General features: G+C 47.7%; 1 protein-coding gene across 7 annotated transcripts in view; it reads left to right on the top strand.

Moving 5' to 3' along the window:
- patj (PATJ crumbs cell polarity complex component) overlaps nucleotides 1-19,397 on the top strand; it is a 74,941-nt gene that overhangs the window by 50,575 nt on the left and 4,969 nt on the right. For 5 of the 7 annotated variants that reach the window (XM_072699592.1, XM_072699590.1, XM_023813296.2 and 2 more), the window contains 13 exons: nucleotides 2,958-3,030; nucleotides 4,157-4,249; nucleotides 4,362-4,454; nucleotides 4,619-4,739; nucleotides 4,829-4,935; nucleotides 6,437-6,520; nucleotides 6,777-6,970; nucleotides 7,380-7,527; nucleotides 8,706-8,792; nucleotides 8,975-9,098; nucleotides 9,556-9,593; nucleotides 9,804-9,926; nucleotides 10,308-10,412. In XM_072699592.1, the coding sequence (XP_072555693.1) occupies nucleotides 2,958-3,030; nucleotides 4,157-4,249; nucleotides 4,362-4,454; nucleotides 4,619-4,739; nucleotides 4,829-4,935; nucleotides 6,437-6,520; nucleotides 6,777-6,970; nucleotides 7,380-7,527; nucleotides 8,706-8,792; nucleotides 8,975-9,098; nucleotides 9,556-9,593; nucleotides 9,804-9,926; nucleotides 10,308-10,412 (1,390 nt within the window). Of the gene's footprint in view, nucleotides 1-2,957; nucleotides 3,031-4,156; nucleotides 4,250-4,361; nucleotides 4,455-4,618; nucleotides 4,740-4,828; nucleotides 4,936-6,436; nucleotides 6,521-6,776; nucleotides 6,971-7,379; nucleotides 7,944-8,705; nucleotides 8,793-8,974; nucleotides 9,099-9,555; nucleotides 9,594-9,803; nucleotides 9,927-10,307; nucleotides 10,413-19,397 lie in introns of those variants that run through there. The other 2 variants (XM_072699594.1, XR_011982654.1) reach the window with 2 other exon arrangements.

Raw genomic sequence — 19,397 nt, forward strand, 5'->3', positions numbered from 1 at the left:
ATGCCCTCTGCTGTGCTGTTTCCCTGTGCAGTGCCCTCTGCAGTACTTTTTTCCTCTGCTGTGCTGCTTTTCCCTCTGCAGTGATCCTTCCCTTTCAGTGATTGTTTCCCTCTGCTGTGCTGTATTTCACTGTGCTGTGCCATGTTTCCCAATGTGGTTCCCTCTGCAGTACTGTTTCCTTCTTCTGTGCCATGTGTCAGTTGCTATGCTGTTTCCCTGTGCGGCGACCTGTGCAAATCTGTTTCCTTTGCTGTACTGTGTTTTTCTGTGCAGTGCCCTTGCAGTGCTGTTTTGCTCTGCTGTACTGTGTTTTCCTGTGCAGTGCTTCTATTGTGCTGTGTTACCCTGTACATTTCCCTCTCCTTTGCTGTATTTTACTTGTTGTGATGTTTCCCTGTGCAGCACCCTATGCAGAATTGTTTCCCCAGCTGTACTGTGTTTTTCTGTGCAATGCCGTTGCAGTGATGTTTTCCTTGCTGTGCTGTATTTCATTTACTGTGCTGTGTCTCCCTATGATGTGCCCTCTTTTTTCCTCTGCTGTGCTGTGTTTCCTTGTGCAGTGCCATCTGCAGTGATGTGTCCCTCTGTTTTCTTGTGAGCTGCCAGGGCCGCTACGTGTTTCGTTTGATCGTACTGTTATCTATGTTAAACTGCAAGTTGTTCCTTGTGAGAGGTCTGGTTGGACCCAGGCCTGTTAGTCCAGATCAGTGCACACCCAAGTATCTGTCAGGGGTTGATCCACCTCACAGGCCCCAAGTAATGGTGTAATCTATTTACCCATATTGGCAAGGGGCGTAACTTAGCAACAATCTCATCAGCACACACCCTAAAGCAAACACAGTGAGATAACTACTCCACTGTCTCCTTTACATACCAGTGATGTAAATGGCAGTGAGTGTGACACCAGGACCCCGTGGCTGTGAGCTCCCACAGCTGTGGTCTCCAGTCCTGTCCTCCACTATGTTCTTTTGTGAAATGAGGTTCTGCGTAATCACATTTTTGCGAGGGAGGAGCAAACAAAGAAGCGGGTCTGTCAGGTTCTATGAGGAGATGCTTTTAAAGGACTCCTTCACAAGGAAGCGTGTGTGCCGTAAACCTGGGACGTTCTCTCAACATCCCACGTGATTAATGTAGAATCACATTATGTGTGCTGCTTGCTCTCAATTCATATCCGCTTCTGTTTTATGGTGTCTTACTCTGAGGAATACAGCACGGGTCCTGTGGAGTCACACATCACATGAAGAAAAGTTGGATCAAACCCCGTTCAAAATGTTTTTGTCCTCAGAATGACATAAGTGTTTGTAAGTGTGTACTGTCTCCGGGTTCCTGTGTGCAACGCCACTCTGGCACCAATCGTTATCATAAATCACATGCAAGGGCCAAAGATCGCCCATCGAATCACTGATTAGGGGGGTTCTGTCTTATTCCCATGGTGACAGTAGTTACCATGGATGCAGGCACACTGACTGGCTGCAATGGTCCATGTCCTGTGTGGAGCTGGGCCCTCACCAGTGCCGAGCGTGCGCTGTCCTTCCCGGCTGCTGTTTATCAGTGTAAGCTGCAGGCTGATGGGTCAGTAAATTCTCTGCCCCCCTGCCTCCACCATGATACAAAAGAAAAACACATTAGCTGTAATTGAAATTCGGTCACTGAGTGGGCTGGTCGGAGGGAGAGGAAGGGAAGGTTCCAGATCTCCCTCTCTCTGACAGTGCCCCAGCGTGACCCGATCACCGCGATTGGGCTCCGCATGGATCCCGAAGGTGACGAGAAACGCTGGGTCAGAACCCATGATGCTGAAGTGGATTTCCGGCCCGGTGAGAGGTCTGTGGAGCAGGCTTCCTGTCTTGGGACGCAGGACGACTGGATGCTGGGTGTCATTCCAGCTTTGCTTGGACCTTTGCGGTCTGAGGTGATGCGCTCGGCCTCTCCATCCTCTGTCCTTATGGGTACAGATCCCTGAGTTACAGGCCTGTGTGGTTTTACATGGTGCCCAGCCTCTATATTCTGCCATTTTTAAAATGATGGATGAAATACAATTTAAGAGGAAGTAAATGGTGCTCAGGATAAGGTAAGGTAAGGTGCTACGCCGCTCTCCTCCTGAGAGCCGCTCTCCTCCTGAGAGCCGCTCTCCTCCTGAGAGCCGCTCTCCTCCTGAGAGCCGCTCTCCTCCTGAGAGCCGCTCTCCTCCTGAGAGCCGCTCTCCTCCTGAGCACTGTCCCAGTTCCACATCCCGGCACAGCGCCTCCCCGGCTCTGTCTGCGCTGCTCTTGCCTTGTTGCCAACCCTCAGGTTGTGCAGATCATAACCTTTGACCCGTTTGCACCCCAGTTTGGCCTCACTCTGATGTTTATTTTAATCACACCTGGCTGATCCCTACTCCAAATCCGTTCGCCTTTTCATGCGACCAATCGCATGGCTCCGTGGTGCCGCCCTGCAGTCAGCGACCCTCGTACGCATGGCCCTGTTTAATTGGCTCTGCTCGGCTGCTTAGGGGCACATGCCCCCCCCCCCCCCCGGTCCCCCTGGCACCCCTACTCAGTGCCACCTCACATGTTTGGATGTCCTCCCTGACGAGTTCTGGATGCATCACAGGGCCACGTGTCGGGTCCCCTGCATTAGCACCTGAACATCTGTTAGAGAGTGGAGAGCGTGGGAGCCCCTGCCTCAGCAGATGGGGCTCCACGTCCTCTTCTGCTTCCGAGACGGGGATGCCATCAGAACCTCTCATTTTCTGCTTTGAATAGGAAACTGCACTGTCATTATTAATAACATTATTATGGTGATGCTATGAGGCTTGTTTAGGTGTCGCCATACCATATATCTCCAGAGGATGCTTTTCCGATGTTGGCTTCCCTGCTGCTTTTCCCTGCAGTGAAGGTCGCTCTCGCCCCCTCCTCCTCTGTTCCCTGCCCCCTGATGAGTGTATATGTGATGCATATTGTCCTCTTTCCCTGCAGGAACGAGGATGCAATCAATCAGATGGCCGTGCCGCCCTTCCCCGCCCCGCCGCCGCCCATCGTCCCCCCTGAGGTGAGCCGTGTCTCCCCCCACCTCCCCGCTGAAACCTCTGGTTCCTCCAGGCCACCCTCACCATGAAAACGGGTCGATACTGCGGGTCACAAATCGACATGTCTCACATTTCCATGCTATGTTCACTGACGGGGCTGCAAGTGGCCTGAATGATGGAGGGGGTGTGCACTCCTGTTCCACGTGTCCCCATGTTCCCTCGGAGACTGATAACATCTGCCTGCCTGCCTGCCTGTCTGTCTGTCTGTCTGTCTGCCTGCCTGCCTGCCTGCCTGTCTGTCTGCCTGTCTGCCTGTCCATTAATCTTTCTCTTATTTCTCTGTCTATCTAATCTGTATATTATGTCTTATCTCTCTATAATCTATTTATTTTGGGTGCAACAGTACTCAAAATTCACAGTTCGATACACTCCTCAGTTTTGGGTTCACAGTTGGGTGCAATTTTTTTGCAGCAGGGGGAACTGAATTTTGATTTCAATAATTTAATTATTACTATTACTATTATTATTATTGTTATTTTAGCCCAGTGTGAATTTCCTGGCAATGCGCCTTAAATGCCACAGGGAGACGTCTTCACTTGCAGAAGCTGTTTCTGCCGCTCGTGTCTTACACTCAGATGTCTCAAATAAATAATATTTGTTTCAAATGAGTTATTATGTTGGATGCATTTCCAGCGAGTTTGGTATGACACAGCTGACAGTCTTGGTCTTATCAACTACTGTCTCTTTGCAGTGCTGGTGTAATTTATTGGGAAACCAAAACGTTCCCAAACCGGTGATTATGACTGACTGTAACCAACTTTTGCCGTAACCAACTCACAGCCATAATTAGCGTTTTCCATGTTGAACATATACTTGAGAATTTAGGTTCCGCCCTTGTCAATAAATATATTCATTCCGTTCGTTGTGCAAACCAAACCAACAATGTAACCCAGTTTTTTCCAACCTGGTCCTTGGGGATCCACAGACAGTCCACGTTTTTGCTGTCGGGAGCTGGGAGGGAGCAAAAGTGTGGACTATCTGTGGATCCCCAAGGACTGGATTGGGAAACGCTGGTGCAACCGAATGGCACACGTTGAATATATGCAGTGTTCCGGCCCCGTCAATCCATCTGTCTGTCTTTCTCTGTAGCCCTACCAGAACGCCGTGTCCCTCGAGGACACGCCTTTGCCAGTTGACAGCCTGGCCCTCGGCACCGACCGCCCAGAGACCCCTGCGGCCAAGGTGAGGCTTTGCCCATGGGTCTCGTGAGAAGAGGCCACGTCCAGGGCTCCCCTCTCTTTAGCTGGGTGTTATTTTATTGTCCAGAGCACTGACCCCACCTCCTTTTCTGCAGGAGATGGCCGCCTTGGAGCCTGGGGGGGGCATGGAATCCTCCTTCGGGGACACAGCCCGTAGGACCCTCAGCGAGAGCGAATCGGCCTCTAAGGTGAGCGTCATGGCGGGAAGACGCCCTGGGGACGGGAGCGTCACGTAGTGCTCAATACCCAGTCAGCTTGAGCTGCTTCCTTTCTGTTGCCTTGGTTTGTGTTGGGTGACACCAGGTTATGATTGGCAGTGTGGCATTAGTCACTGTCTGCTTTGTTCTTCCAGGTCTCCAGCCTCCCTAAACTCTCTAAGAGCCTGAACATGCTGCCCTTAGACAAGCCCACGTCCCCCTCTGCAGCTCCTGCCCCATCCAGTGCCAGTCCCGACCCTGAGTACTGCTGTCCAGGTACAGGCCTGTCCCACCAAGTCTCGCTTGCAGAGGGACCGTCCACAGTTAGTGGTCATGATTTCTCCTCTGTTTTCCTCTGTCTCCAGATCCAGCCACTTGTCCCATTGTCCCCGGTCAGGAGACGGTCATCGAGATCTCCAAGGGTCGCTCGGGGCTGGGCCTCAGCATCGTGGGGGGGCGGGACACGCAGCTGGTGAGCGAAGCCTTTGCTCCCCTTCCCCAACCGCTCCTCCTCCCCTGCAGACGGGGAAGCCCAGCAGGTTACTGTACGTCTCTGTACAGTCTCGGTACTAGCTGGTCATATTAACCTCTCATCTACCAGCTGGCTGTGTAAACAACGGCTCACAGTGTTAGTATGAACCAGCTGAAGTACCTTCATAAAGCTGCACTGAGCTAACCAACAGCTCGCAGACGCCATCAGAGTGTGGGAGCACAGCCTTGCCTGGTAGTGGCCCCTAGTGGTCCCCAGATGGGCCCTTACACATATTTTTCTTCCCTCCACTTTATCTTTGCGAGCATCAGGGTTTGTCATCTTCACTGATGAATCGGTTAGTGATGCCAGTTCCAGGGGCAGTGTGGAGGCCCAGTGGCTGTGTACAGACCCCCCTGCAGGGCGTGTGTTCACCTCCGCAGACTTGCGGAGAAAGGGCCTCAGTTATTCAGCAGGGATGGGACTGAAATTTGCAGCAGTGATCTTCAGTGTGAGGGTGACGGCCTGAGCAGACCTGGCAGCATTGCTCTGAAATAAGCCACCGGGCATCCTGGCCAGACGAGAGCAGAGACAGGCTTCCCGTCTTGGGAGGCAGGATGGCGGGAGGCAGGGGGCCATGCTGGGGTTGGCGCTCTGCTCTGTCCTTTGCTGTGTGAGATTATGGGCTGTAATGTCAGAAGGGGGGGGGGGTTGTGAGGTCTGACTGTGCTTCTTCAGTGTAGGTAGGACTGAGGCAGCAGGAGCACATGAGCGTCCGGCATAACGAGGCTGTAAATATTAACCAAAATCAATGGACGTAGGACAGTGCTGAGATATTGACTGTTAGGAAGAGGAATTGCACTGGAACCCAGACAAAGCACATTTACCTGAGAATGATGTATAAATGGCATAGAAGTGGAGTTTCTAAGGCATCACCCCCTTCCAGCAGAAGCTCACCTGGGGGGGGCTGCAGCTCTGGACAGGCGTCTGCCTTCAGTCTATTCTGACCATCACAACCCCCCCCCCATTTCAGATTGAGACCCTAATTTCTCATCTACTGGTTGAGGTTGCTGCACTCAAACCAATTTCATCCCAATGAAGCCCTCGTGAGCAGCGCCGTCTTGCAGCCGCCGTCACGGGCAGCAACCGCTGAAAGCAACAGCCGTTTCAAATTGAATTGGGCCTTTTCTAATTAACACAGAGAAACAGAGCGTCATGATGGAGAAGCCGGAGATGGATGAGGGCTGCGATGAATGTGGACGTTTGGGGCCTTTGGAGCGATGCTGCATGCCTAGAGCTCCCTGGGAATAAGCCTGACTGCTGGCATTCCCACTGGAATGCCGTGTCCTGCTCTGCGGCGCCCTCTGCTGTGCTTCAGGGCTGCTGCACTTCCTGCTCACAGTTATTTAAGGGAAAACCGTTTCAGGGTGTTAAAAGAAATGAGGGACCTTAGCCAGTAGGGGCTCGCGGGCATCACACCTTCCTGCCTCTCGCCCACTGCCAGGATGCCATCGTGATCCATGAGGTGTACGAAGAGGGGGCAGCAGCCCGAGACGCCCGGCTCTGGGCTGGAGATCAGATCCTGGAGGTGAGTTTACGGCCTCGCCTCCATACAGCATGCTCACCTGGGCACCAAAGCCCCACATTATCTGCCTGACAGCTCTGTAACCTCATCGCCAGAGGGGAAAATAGGCCGGCGTTGCACTGTAGTTGTCCTAAAGAGATGCTGTCTTTGTGCGTCCCTAGCCGACGTGATGCTGCCATCTAGTGGCCGAAGTTGGCAATGCGCTCTGGCCCTTTGCACCCCTGAAAGCATACAGCAATGGCATGCGTGCACGTTGCAGGTAAATGGCGTGGACCTGCGTGGCGCTGCGCATGAGGATGCCATCACGGTGCTGAGGCAGACCCCGGCCAAAGTGCGCCTGATGGTGCTGCGAGATGAGAGCCAGTACCGTGATGAGGAGAACTTGGACGTGTTCCGCGTAGAGCTGCAGAAGAAAACCGGCCGTGGTTTGGGCCTCAGCATAGTCGGCAAGCGGTAACGGGGACACTGCGCCGGCCTGTCCCACCTACAGTTAGCAAAGACACCGTTAGCATGTAGCCTTAGAGTGCTTTGGGAGCCTGTGTGAATGCTGGCTTTTGTGGGTGGTGTGTAGGTATAGAATCTGTACTTGTGTCCAGAAGGTTGTGGGTTTGAATCCCATGTCTGGTGAGTAAATTGTGAGGCCCTTGTGCAAGGCTCTGACTGATTGGTAGGACACATGTATGGATAACTAACCTGCTGCTGTTGGCTCACTTTTGTTGTGTGGGTTTTAAGGCTGGTTGATCAGTATAATTGTTCTGAACAGCAGCAGCTTCTTTCACATCCTGTCCATTTTATTTATCTTGCTTTTTTCCTTCTCTCTCCTCCCTGCCCTCCTCCCTCCTCGTCCACGCGGCCCCCACAGCAATGGAACCGGCGTGTTCATCTCAGACGTGGTCAAGGGTGGTGCGGCCGACCTGGATGGTCGGCTCATGCAGGGGGACCAGATTCTGTCCGTCAACGGGGAGGACATGAGGCAGGCCTCACAAGAAACCGTGGCAGCCATCCTTAAGGTGAAGGTAGTGGGGGGAGCACTTATTAGGTGTGTGTGGGGCCTTCAGCAGTGCAGAATGATTTGCCAGTGACAGGTCTCCTGCTGTTCTCCGTATCTGCCACAAGGCGGCACTGTAGGCTGCTTATAGAAATGCCAGCTATGTTTGAGAGGATATACCATATCAGTTCTTTGTAAAAGGAAGTCTGAATTAACATATGAAAACCTCATGAATATTAATCACTTCCCTCACTGAGTCTTTAGCCTGACAGTCTGCAGCAGAGAGGTGGCACAGCCTAATTAATGCACTTTTTTGCAAAATGTATTAAACAAACTTGTGAAATGGAAGCCCCAGTAGTATAAAGATGGAGAGAAAAATGAAAGAATGAAGATGCGGAATGTCACACATTCCATTTCAGCTGTTAACCTCAGAGTCAGGTGAGTAATTTCAGATTCGGGGGGGGGGTTTCATCAATCTCTCACCCCCCAGCTCAGTTTTAATCCAATTTCCTGTTATGGGTGACACGCCAGTGAACCTTGATGCCTTCAAATCCCCAGCAGTTAATTCCAGCCCCCGCCTCACACACACACACACCCACACACGTATAACTTTTTAAAATCTAATTCTGAAACACCATCATTTTAAATCTGTCTGACATCCATCCATCAGTAATGAAACGGTACGTGTGAGTTAGTGTGAGGACCGGGGCGCGTGTTCAGAGGAGTGTGCTGCGGTCGGGAGCTCATTAGGAGAGACTGTGTTATGATATGGATTCTGCCGCCATTAACACGCTGTCTTACTAAAAAGCAGCTGCTTTAATCACGATGCTGCCAGTTACCTCAGTGAGGGGCTTGCTAGCTGCTGCTGACAAGGACTCGGTTACTGACTGGTTCAGTGGTGGTGGCGCTGGTCTGGTTATGGGACACCAGCACAGTGTCATAGCAGAAACAGCGTTTGGCAGACTGTACGGGGCCTTTAACACACACACACACACACACACACACACACATCTCCAGCCACGTCAATGTAGGCCAGGCTTAGCGCCTTACTGTGAGTGTGATGGAGCGCTCGGTCCTCCTGGCGGGGCAGGAAACACGCATCAGGCCAGCCCGCCGATGGCCGCGGTGATAATGTCCCGCTCGGGGACGCTTCGTGTGCTGTGAGCTGCGATTCCTGACCCGCCGTTCCCCCACCCCCAGTGCGCCAAGGGCCTGGTCCTCTTGGAGCTGGGCCGGCTGAAGGCTGCCTCCTGGGTCTCGTCCCGCCACAACTCGCAGGGGAGCCAGGTGGGTAGTGAGGTGTGCGTGCGTGTGCTTCTTCACGCCTTCCGCTATTTCTCAGTCTTTAAATAGAGACTCTGACCTGTTTGAGTTCTGGAAAGTGGGGCTGGGTGACATGAAAGTCAAATGAAAGTGCTGGCAGACTCCGCTGCGGTGCTTAGCCTGCATCCTGCTCCCCCTGCCTCCAGATGAGCCACGGCAGCACCAACGGCTCCGGCACCGGGTCCCTGGCACCGACTGCCAACCCCCCCACCTCCCATTTCACCAACAGTGTTCGGAAGCTTACGGTCGATTCTGCCGTCAAGAGCCCAGGTATGAGACACCAATCCCCCCCCCTGCTGTAGCCATCCACTGGGTCTGTCCCTCCAGTCCAGTATTTCCCAATCCGGTCCTTGGGAACCTATAGACGGTCCACGTTTTTGCTCCCTCCGTCTCCCTGCCAGACAGTACGCATTACCAGGAGCTGGGGGGCAGCAAAGACATGGACTGTCTGCGGGTCCCCAAGGAGCGGATTGGGAAACACTGCTCCAGTCCATAAACGGTACTGACCTCCCTGCTGTGGGGACAGTGGTGCTCTACAAATCCGCAGTGAGATTACGTGGGATATCCTGATTCAGGTGTAGTGTCTAATTAACTAGCAGTTAATCCATAAGTACCTGTGGGTTAATGAGGAAGAGGGGACGATGAAGGCGATGTAGTAGAGCAAAGACGGGCCTGGGTGTGAGCCGGTGACGCGCTGACAGCTTGTCGTCTCTGTGTGTCCCTGCAGGAGGCGACGTGGGGATGCGCACCGTGGAGATTACACGGGTACCAGAAGCACTTATCGCCTCCGTCCTGCCGACAGTGTCGGCGTGTTGTGATAACGCTGACCGAGCCTCCTCTTCCGTTCACGATCCCATCAGGACCCACTGATGCTCTTTGTTTCCATCGGGATAGTACCATGTATTTGTGTGTGTGGCAGTATCAGCTTGCCCTCCAGTGCTCAGTCCTGTCCCTGCCTCCCTCCCCTCCCTGAAGGGCCCTGCGGATGCCCTGGGCATCAGCATCGCCGGAGGTAAGGGCAGCCCCCTGGGCGACATCCCCATCTTCATCGCCATGATCCAGGCCAACGGCATGGCAGCCCGGACACACAAACTCAAGGTGGGCTGCTGACCCCCTTCCCTCTGACCTGTCTCCTGTCCCTCCTCCTCTCTGTCCTCCCTATCCTGCTGTGTCTCCCCTGTCCTCCTCTTCCTCAACCTTCTTCCTTCCCTTTCTCCGTCTTCTGATGGAGGACTCACAGCGGTACCGCATTATACACGTCTCTCTGTAAATCTGCTCCATGTAAAGCTGTATTCTGGGTCTCTCTGGACCCGTGCTGAGGGTGCAGGTCTTCTGGTCCAGATGTTTTGCTGCATCCCCCTCTCCCTCACTCAGATAGGCTGTTCCTCCCGCCGCTCTGGCCAATCGAGATAGAGTGGCCGGTCGCCATGGCCGTGCTCCCCCACAGTGATCCAATGCTTGGTGGCCCTGCCCCCACAGGTGGGCGACCGGATTGTGAGCATCAACGGACAGGCGGTGGAGGGCCTGTCACACGGCGAGGTGGTCAACATGCTGAAGAATTCCTTCGGCAACATCAGCCTGCAAGTGAGGCTGCGGGACATGTGGGGGGAGGGGGGTGTCTTGCTTATAACCCCATGATCCGTGTGAGACCAGCATGTCTGCATGAACATGCTCTCCATCTTACTTTCTCTCTTATCCCCAGATGCGCACACACGCACACACACATAAACGCGCACACACACACACACACACACGCACACGCGCGCACACACATGCACGCACACACACACAAACGCGCACACACACATAAACACATACACACACATATACACATATGCTCACGCCCATACTCTCTCCCTGGTCCATCATACACATACAAACGCAAGCACACTTGCTGTACGTGTCCGTCCTCAGCTTACCCTCATAATGAGGCCAGGCCCTGACAGAGCGTAAGAGACTCTCTCTCTCTCTCTCACTCTCTCTCACACACACACACACACACACACACACACACACACAGAATGGATGGCTCAGCTGACTTCACACCAATGCGAAGCCCATCAGGCCGTAATCTGCGAGCTCCCTGGTTCTCAGAGCGACCAGCAGAAGCTCCCTGTTTAATGGTGTGGTTTTGTCTGAGTTTCTAAGCCAGAAACAACATAATTCAGACTCCTAAATGAGTCCTCATTCGACTTAACCCACCTGTGCTCCCAGCTTCCAAACATTTAGCAGCTGTGTGTATTTGTTTACCACTGTGTCTTCAGTACAATATGTTATTTTTTTAATGGTATGTTCAGCACCACGATCAGTACAGTGTGTGTTATGTGCTCAGTGCTGTGTGTGCATGAATGTGTATTCAGTACAGTGTGTGTTATGTGCTCAGTGCTGTGTGTGCATGAATGTGTATTCAGTACTGTGTGTGTTATGTGCTCAGTGCTGTGTGTGCATGAATGTGTATTCAGTACTGTGTGTGTTATGTGCTCAGTGCTGTGTGTGCATGAATGTGTATTCAGTACTGTGTGTGTTTTTCAGCACTTTCTGTGTGTGTGTATGTGGACATTCTTCATCCCGCCATAGCTGAGCCCACAGGCCTCGGCATTCCTTCCGCCCCCCGCACCCCCCCCACCCATGGGCGGTGTGCGTGTGCGTGTATGTGGCGGGGGCGCGTCCCCGCGGCGCTCGATGGGCCTGTTTGGTGAGGGCTGCGTGGCCAGGACCCGCCGCTGAGACGTGCAGCTATCAGCCGCCTGCAGCCGCCTGCGTCGGGCGCGTGCTGCCAGATAATCCTGCGCGTTTATGCAAATGAACCGTTATCAGCGCCGCTCCAGGAGGAGTGCGCCAGGCTTTTAAAGCGGGGGGGGGGGGCAGGGGGGGGGCATGTCTGCCAGCCGCTGATTACAGCACCGAGGAGACCAATTACTGTTTACTGCTCTAGCAGACACACGCGAATACAAACACACACACACACTTACAGTGTATATGTACATGGGCAAGCAAGCTCGCCAGCAAGCAGATAGAGCAATGCGCTCAAACACACCCATATATATACACCGTATCACACACATACCCCGTATATACACCGTATCACACACATACCCCGTATATACACCGTATCACACACATACCCCGTATATACACCGTATCACACACATACCCCGTATATACACCGTATCTCACACAACAAGTATATATACACCGTATCTCACACACCAAGTATATATACACGGTATCTCACACACATCCCATATATACACCGTATCTCACACACATAGTATATATACACCGTATCTCACACACATCCCATATATACACCGTATCTCACACACATCCCATATATACACCGTATCTCACACACATCCCATATATACACCGTATCTCACACACATCCCATATATACACCGTATCACACACACCAAGTATATATACACCGTATCACACACATCCCCCGTATATACACCATATCACACACATCCCCCGTATATATATACACCATATCACACACATACCCCGTATATATATACGCCATATCACACACACACCCCGTATATATATACGCCGTATCACACACACCCCGTATATATATACGCCGTATCACACACATCCCCCGTATATATATACGCCGTATCACACACACATCCCGTATATATATATACGCCGTATCACACACACACCCCGTATATATATACGCCGTATCACACACACACCCCGTATATATATACGCCGTATCACACACACACCCCGTATATATATACGCCGTATCACACACACATCCCGTATATATATACGCCGTATCACACACACACCCCGTATATATATACGCCGTATCACACACACACACCCCGTATATATACACGCCGTATCACACACACACACCCCGTATATATACACGCCGTATCACACACACACATCCCGTATATATATACGCCGTATCACACACACACATCCCGTATATATATACGCCGTATCACACACATCCCGTATATATATACGCCATATCACACACATCCCCCGTATATATATACGCCGTATCACACACACACCCCGTATATATACACGCCGTATAACACACACACATCCCGTATATATATACGCCGTATCACACACACATCCCGTATATATATACGCCGTATCACACACACACCCCGTATATATATACGCCGTATCACACACACACCCCGTATATATATACGCCGTATCACACACACACATCCCGTATATATATATACGCCGTATCACACACACATCCCGTATATATATACGCCGTATCACACACACACCCCGTATATATATACGCCGTATCACACACACACCCCGTATATATATACGCCGTATCACACACACACCCCGTATATATACACGCCGTATCACACACACACACCCCGTATATATACACGCCGTATCACACACACACATCCCGTATATATATACGCCGTATCACACACACACCCCGTATATATATACGCCGTATCACACACACACCCCGTATATATATACGCCGTATCACACACACACATCCCGTATATATATATATACGCCGTATCACACACACATCCCGTATATATATATACGCCGTATCACACACACATCCCGTATATATATATATATATATACGCCGTATCACACACACACATCCCGTATATATATATATATATATATACGCCGTATCACACACACACACCCCGTATATATATATATATATACGCCGTATCACACACACATCCCGTATATATATATATACGCCGTATCACACACACATCCCGTATATATATATATACACGCCGTATCACACATACACATCCCATATATATATATATACACGCCGTATCACACATACACATCCCGTATATATATATATATACGCCGTATCACACACACATCCCGTATATATATATATATATACGCCGTATCACACACACATCCTGTATATATACACCGTATCACACACACACACACCCCGTATATATATATACGCCGTATCACACACACCCCGTATATATATATATATATATATATATATACGCCGTATCACACACACCCCGTATATATATATATATATATATATATATATATATATACGCCGTATCACACACACCCTGTATATATATATATATATATATATATATATATATACGCCGTATCACACACACACCCCGTATATATATATACGCCGTATCACACACACACCCCGTATATATATATATATATATACGCCGTATCACACACACACATCCCGTATATATATATACGCCGTATCACACACACATCCCGTATATATATATATACGCCGTATCACACACACATCCCGTATATATATATATATACACGCCGTATCACACATACACATCCCGTATATATATATATACACGCCGTATCACACATACACATCCCGTATATATATATATACACGCCGTATCACACACACACACCCCGTATATATATATATACACGCCGTATCACACACACACACCCCGTATATATACACGCCGTATCACACACACCCCGTATATATATATATATATATATATATACGCCGTATCACACACACCCTGTATATATATATATATATATATATATATATACGCCGTATCACACACACACCCCGTATATATATATACGCCGTATCACACACACACCCCGTATATATATATATATATACGCCGTATCACACACACACATCCCGTATGTATATATACGCCGTATCACACACACATCCCGTATATATATATATACGCCGTATCACACACACATCCCGTATATATATATATATACACGCCGTATCACACATACACATCCCGTATATATATATATACACGCCGTATCACACATACACATCCCGTATATATATATATATATATACACGCCGTATCACACACACACACCCCGTATATATACACGCCGTATCACACACACACACCCCGTATATATACACGCCGTATCACACACACACACCCCGTATATATACACGCCGTATCACACACACACACCCCGTATATATACACGCCGTATCACACACACACATCCCGTATATATATACGCCGTATCACACACATCCCGTATATATATACGCCATATCACACACATCCCCCGTATATATATACGCCGTATCACACACACACCCCGTATATATACACGCCGTATAACACACACACATCCCGTATATATATACGCCGTATCACACACACATCCCGTATATATATACGCCGTATCACACACACACCCCGTATATATATACGCCGTATCACACACACACCCCGTATATATATACGCCGTATCACACACACACATCCCGTATATATATACGCCGTATCACACACACACATCCCGTATATATATACGCCGTATCACACACACACATCCCGTATATATATACGCCGTATCACACACACACATCCCGTATATATATACGCCGTATCACACACACACACCCCGTATATATATACGCCGTATCACACACACACCCCGTATATATATACGCCGTATCACACACACACCCCGTATATATATACGCCGTATCACACACACACATCCCGTATATATATATACGCCGTATCACACACACATCCCGTATATATATATACGCCGTATAACACACACATCCCGTATATATATATATATACGCCGTATCACACACACATCCCGTATATATATATATATATATATATATATACGCCGTATCACACACACACATCCCGTATATATATATATATATATATACGCCGTATCACACACACACACCCCGTATATATATATATATATATATATACGCCGTATCACACACACACACCCCGTATATATATATATACGCCGTATCACACACACATCCCGTATATATATATATACACGCCGTATCACACATACACATCCCGTATATATATATATACACGCCGTATCACACATACACATCCCGTATATATATATATATATACGCCGTATCACACATACACATCCCGTATATATATATATACGCCGTATCACACACACATCCCGTATATATATATATATATACGCCGTATCACACACACATCCCGTATATATATATATATATACGCCGTATCACACACACATCCCGTATATATACATATATATACACCGTATCACACACACACCCCGTATATATATATATATATATATATATATATATATATATATATATATATATATATATATATATATATATATATATATATACACGCCGTATCACACACACCCCGTATATATATATATATATATATATACGCCGTATCACACACACCCCGTATATATATATATATATATATATACGCCGTATCACACACACCCCGTATATATATATATATATACGCCGTATCACACACACCCCGTATATATATATATATATACGCTGTATCACACACACCCCGTATATATATATACGCCGTATCACACACCCCGTATATATATATACGCCGTATCACACACACACCCCGTATATATATACGCCGTATCACACACACACATCCCGTATGTATATATACGCCGTATCACACACACACACACCCCGTATATATATATATACGCCGTATCACACACACCCCGTATATATATATATATATATACGCCGTATCACACACACCCCGTATATATATATATATATATATATATATATATACGCCGTATCACACACACCCTGTATATATATATATATATATATATACGCTGTATCACACACACCCCGTATATATATATACGCCGTATCACACACACACATCCCGTATATATATATATATACGCCGTATCACACACACACATCCCGTATATATATATACGCCGTATCACACACACATCCCGTATATATATATATACGCCGTATCACACACACATCCCGTATATATATATATATATATACACGCCGTATCACACATACACATCCCGTATATATATATATACACGCCGTATCACACATACACATCCCGTATATATATATATACACGCCGTATCACACATACACATCCCGTATATATATATATATATATACGCCGTATCACACACACATCCCGTATATATATATATATATATATATATATATATACGCCGTATCACACACACATCCCGTATATATATATATATATATACGCCGTATCACACACACATCCCGTATATATACACCGTATCACACACACACACCCCGTATATATATATATATATATATATATATATATATATATATATATATATATATATATATATATACGGCGTATCACACACACCCCGTATATATATATATATACGCTGTATCACACACACCCCGTATATATATATATACACCGTATCACACACACACCCCGTATATATATACGCCGTATCACACACACACACACCCCGTATATATATATATATATATACGCCGTATCACACACACCCCGTATATATATATATATATATACGCCGTATCACACACACCCCGTATATATATATATATATATACGCCGTATCACACACACCCCGTATATATATATATATATATACGCCGTATCACACACACCCCGTATATATATATATATATATACGCCGTATCACACACACCCCGTATATATATATATATATATATATATATATACGCTGTATCACACACACCCCGTATATATATATACGCCGTATCACACACCCCGTATATATATATATACGCCGTATCACACACACACATCCCGTATGTATATATACGCCGTATCACACACACACACACCCCGTATATATATACGCCGTATCACACACACACACACCCCGTATATATATACGCCGTATCACACACACACACACACCCCGTATATATATATACGCCGTATCACACACACACATCCCGTATATATATACGCCGTATCACACACACACCCCGTATATATATATATATATATACGCCGTATCACACACACACACCCCGTATATATATACGCCGTATCACACACACACACACACCCCGTATGTATATATACGCCGTATCACACACACACACACACCCCGTATGTATATATACGCCGTATCACACACACACACACACCCCGTATGTATATATACGCCGTATCACACACACACACACACCCCGTATGTATATATACGCCGTATCACACACACACACACACACCCCGTATATATATATACGCCGTATAACACACACACCCCGTATATATATATATACACCCTATCACACGAACACCCTGTGTGTACATATATACACACTATATCTCACACACACACACACAGTATACACTGTATTGCCAAACGTATTGCGACACCTGCCTTTACACACACATGAACTTTAATGGCATCACATTCTTAATACACAGGCTTTAATATGAAGCTGGCCCACCCTTTGCAGCTATAACAGCTTCAACTCTTCTGGGAAGGCTGTCCACAAGGTTTAGGAGAGTGTTTATGGGAATTCTTCCAGGAGAGCATTTCTGAGATCAGGTACTGATGTTGGACAACAAGGCCTGGCTCACAGTCTCTGCTCTAATTCATCCCAAAGGTGTTTCTACCAGTTATATATATATATATACGGCGTATCACACACACCCCGTATATATATATATATATACGCTGTATCACACACACCCCGTATATATATATATACACCGTATCACACACACACCCCGTATATATATACGCCGTATCACACACACACACACCCCGTATATATATATATATATATATACGCCGTATCACACACACCCCGTATATATATATATATATATACGCCGTATCACACACACCCCGTATATATATATATATATATATATATATATATATATATATATATATACGCTGTATCACACACACCCCGTATATATATATACGCCGTATCACACACCCCGTATATATATATATACGCCGTATCACACACACACCCCGTATATATATACGCCGTATCACACACACACATCCCGTATGTATATATACGCCGTATCACACACACACACACCCCGTATATATATACGCCGTATCACACACACACACACACCCCGTATATATATATACGCCGTATCACACACACACATCCCGTATATATATACGCCGTATCACACACACACCCCGTATATATATATATATATATATACGCCGTATCACACACACACACCCCGTATATATATACGCCGTATCACACACACACACACACCCCGTATGTATATATACGCCGTATCACACACACACACACACCCCGTATGTATATATACGCCGTATCACACACACACACACACCCCGTATGTATATATACGCCGTATCACACACACACACACACCCCGTATGTATATATACGCCGTATCACACACACACACACACCCCGTATGTATATATACGCCGTATCACACACACACACACACCCCGTATATATATATACGCCGTATAACACACACACCCCGTATATATATATATACACCCTATCACACGAACACCCTGTGTGTACATATATACACACTATATCTCACACACACACACACAGTATACACTGTATTGCCAAACGTATTGCGACACCTGCCTTTACACACACATGAACTTTAATGGCATCACATTCTTAATACACAGGCTTTAATATGAAGCTGGCCCACCCTTTGCAGC

Source organism: Paramormyrops kingsleyae, chromosome 15 (genome assembly GCF_048594095.1).
Source record: "Paramormyrops kingsleyae isolate MSU_618 chromosome 15, PKINGS_0.4, whole genome shotgun sequence".
Classification (NCBI taxonomy): Eukaryota; Metazoa; Chordata; class Actinopteri; order Osteoglossiformes; family Mormyridae; genus Paramormyrops; species Paramormyrops kingsleyae.